Below are 2,902 nucleotides of genomic sequence, written 5' to 3'. Positions count from 1 at the left end.
GGTATGGAGGAAGAGGGGAGTGAACCTACATTAACAGATCTGGCTAACCTGCTTCGAGCCCATATTGGACAACAGAGGGCCAAAGAGGACCACTGGAATCGAGAAGTGCCTAGGCAGGAACAGAAATTTGAAGAACTACAAAAACAGTTCAGCTTGTTCAAGAGGGAGGTTCAAATTCAAACTACTCCCACAGTGCGGCCTACATCACCACCAGAGCCTGATGAAACAGCTTCACCACTTCACAGCCAATCAGGTGACCCTTTCTTTGCACATTCACAAGTTTCCCATGCACCTAAATTACAAAAATTGAGTGAAGAGGATGATACTGAACATTTTCTTGTTACTTTTGAATGCGTCGCTTATGCCTGTAGATGGCCAAGAACAGACTGGGCTTTCCATTTAATACCTCTACTTACAGGCAAGGCTAGAAGTGCATTTGTCCATATGGATGTTGATTTGTCTATGAATTATGACCAAGTGAAACTAGCAGTTTTACAGAAGTATGATATTAACAGTGAAACTTATAGGCAAAGCTTCCGTTCACTTCAAGTGGAGCCTGAAGAAACTCCAAAAGAGCTCTACATAAGGTTGAAGGAACTGTATGGTAAATGGGTGCAGCCCAAAGGTAAAACAGTTGAACAAATCAATGAAATAATCATTCTTGAACAGTTTTTGAGAATGTTGTCAAAAGAACTTCAGGTGTGGATAAAGGAACATGATCCAAAGACTGCAGAGGAGGCTGCTTCACTGGCTGACATGTTTGTGGCTGCTCGGAGAAAAAACTCATTGTGGACTTATCAAAGCTGGAAAAAGGATGGTCGCAACCAACCTCCAGTCCAACAAGTTTCAAGTGTGGGTAAGCCCCCGGTAAAGGGAAAATTTAATAACCCACAGGCTTTAAAATTCCAAGGGAAAAAGACAATTTGTTACTTGTGTGGACAAGAGGGTCATACCAAACCAATGTGCCCTCAAAATCCTGTCAAATTGTCCCAGATATGTTTTGTGCCCAGGGAAGAGATCCACAAGGCTGGGGCAATGTGGCCTTTAAAGGAGACATCTGTGGAGCTTAATGGTCAATCACTCAAGGCACTGATTGATACAGGGAGTACACGGACATTAGTTCAGCGCAGTTACGTGCCTTCTCAGTCTGTTTGTACCAGTGAGATCGTTTTGATCTGTTGTGTCCATGGTGATGAAAGGAAATATCCAACAGCAGATGTTTTTGTCACTGTAAAAGAACAAACTTACCTGCTCAATGTTGGTGTAGCTGACAACTTATCATTTCCTGTAATCCTTGGCAGTGACCTACCAGTGTTAACTGACCTGTTACAGTCTCCCCAGTGTAATATGGCATTAACCCGGGCGCAGGCAAGGCAGTCTGAGGAAACACCTCCGAGCTTAAGCACCTTGCCATTCTACAATTTGGAATTTTCTTCAGAGAAGAAAAAAGAGCGGAAATCCAAATGGCAGCGGAGGAGAGAGAAATTCCAAGGGACAGCGGTAATGCCTCCTGATTCTTCAGAGCCTGAGGTACTTGAAGATTTTAAAATCCCTGGTAATATATTAGAGCTGCAGCATCAGGATCCAAGTCTATCAAAGTACTTCGGAAAGGCTAAAGGCAATGATTTTTGTCTGCAATATGACATTCTGTATCGGCAAGCTGGGTCTAGTAAACAGCTTGTGGTTCCCAAAGCAGTAAGATCAACTGTTTTGAAGTTGGTCCATTCTATTCCCTGGGCTGGCCACCTGGGGAAGCACAAGACCATGGCCCGCATAACGCGCTGTTTCTATTGACCTGGCTTGCTTAAAGATGTTGCTCAGTTTTGCAGGAGCTGTCCAGAGTGCCAGTTTACATCAGCCAGACTCCCCAACAAAGCTCCCCTCCAGCCACTTCCAGTTGTGAGTACACCATTTCAGCGCCTTGGCATGGACATAGTGGGACCTGTGGAGTGAAGTAAGGCAGGTAACCGGTTCATGCTGGTAATTACCGATTATGCAACTAGATATCCAGAGGTTTTTCCTTTGAAAGCTGTAAAAGCAAAGAATGTGGCTTTCTGCTTAGTGCAGTTTTTTTCCAGGGTTGGTTTTCCTCAAGAGATACTTACAGACCAGGGCACAAATTTTATGTCCAAACTGCTCAAAGATGTGTATCAATTGATTGGAATTAAAGGACTGAGAACTACGCCTTACCATCCTCAGACAGATGGACTCTGTGAATGATTTAATCAAACACTTAAACAGATGTTGCGGAAATTTGTGAATGAAACCGGCTCTGACTGGGACCAATGGCTCCCATATATTCTGTTTGCTTATAGAGAAGTTCCCCAAGCCTCTACTGGGTTTTCCCCTTTTGAGCTCTTATTTCCTCATGAAGTGAGGGGGCCCCTGACAGTGCTAAAGGAGCTGTGGGAGGGGGGACAAAATAACAAAGAGCTGGTGAATGTTGTGTCCTATGTGAATGTTCTGTCCTATGTGCTCCAGATGCTCCAAACAATTTCATTTGGACAAAACTGAATTTGCTGCATCATCGCCCCCTACAGGATTAAATGAAATTTCTTATGGAAGTGAAAAATCAACTTTTACAAAATTGTCACTCGTAATCAGTGGTGTCTCTGGGTGAAAACACAACTTTTTTCACATACATGTCAACCCCTTTGAGGGTCCACCCGTATAACCAAGTGAGAAAATCCATAAAATCAACACAAAATCCTTATAACCTCCAAATCGCACCAAAATCAGTTTTATTACAGTACACACAACTGCATGGCGGTATCACATAACTGGGTTTTTGTCCACATATTATGAGTTGCCACAATGACATTAAAGTCAGAATCATTAGTATTTCCTCCACAGTTGAATTTCAAACAATAGAGATCTAGTATTCATGCGTGAAGCCGAATTT

General features: G+C 43.0%; 1 protein-coding gene across 1 annotated transcript; it reads left to right on the top strand.

The window, feature by feature from the left end:
* Nucleotides 1–424: 424 nt before the first annotated feature.
* Nucleotides 425–1,959, top strand: LOC117520041. Its single transcript, XM_034181348.1, has one exon. The coding sequence runs from the start codon at nucleotides 445–447 to the stop codon at nucleotides 1,792–1,794; it is 1,350 nt and encodes a 449-aa protein (XP_034037239.1). The 5' UTR covers nucleotides 425–444; the 3' UTR covers nucleotides 1,795–1,959.
* The last annotated feature ends 943 nt before the right edge of the window (nucleotides 1,960–2,902 follow it).

This window comes from Thalassophryne amazonica, chromosome 1, assembly GCF_902500255.1.
Source record: "Thalassophryne amazonica chromosome 1, fThaAma1.1, whole genome shotgun sequence".
NCBI classification, from domain to species: Eukaryota; Metazoa; Chordata; class Actinopteri; order Batrachoidiformes; family Batrachoididae; genus Thalassophryne; species Thalassophryne amazonica.
The sequence above is the reverse complement of the archived record's forward strand: the minus strand, read 5'-3'. Positions and strand labels throughout refer to the sequence as shown.

What these genes read in the sequence shown, in the direction of transcription:
- LOC117520041 (XM_034181348.1), top strand. Translation starts at nt 445, where the DNA reads ATGGATGTTGATTTGTCTATGAATTATGACCAAGTGAAACTAGCAGTT.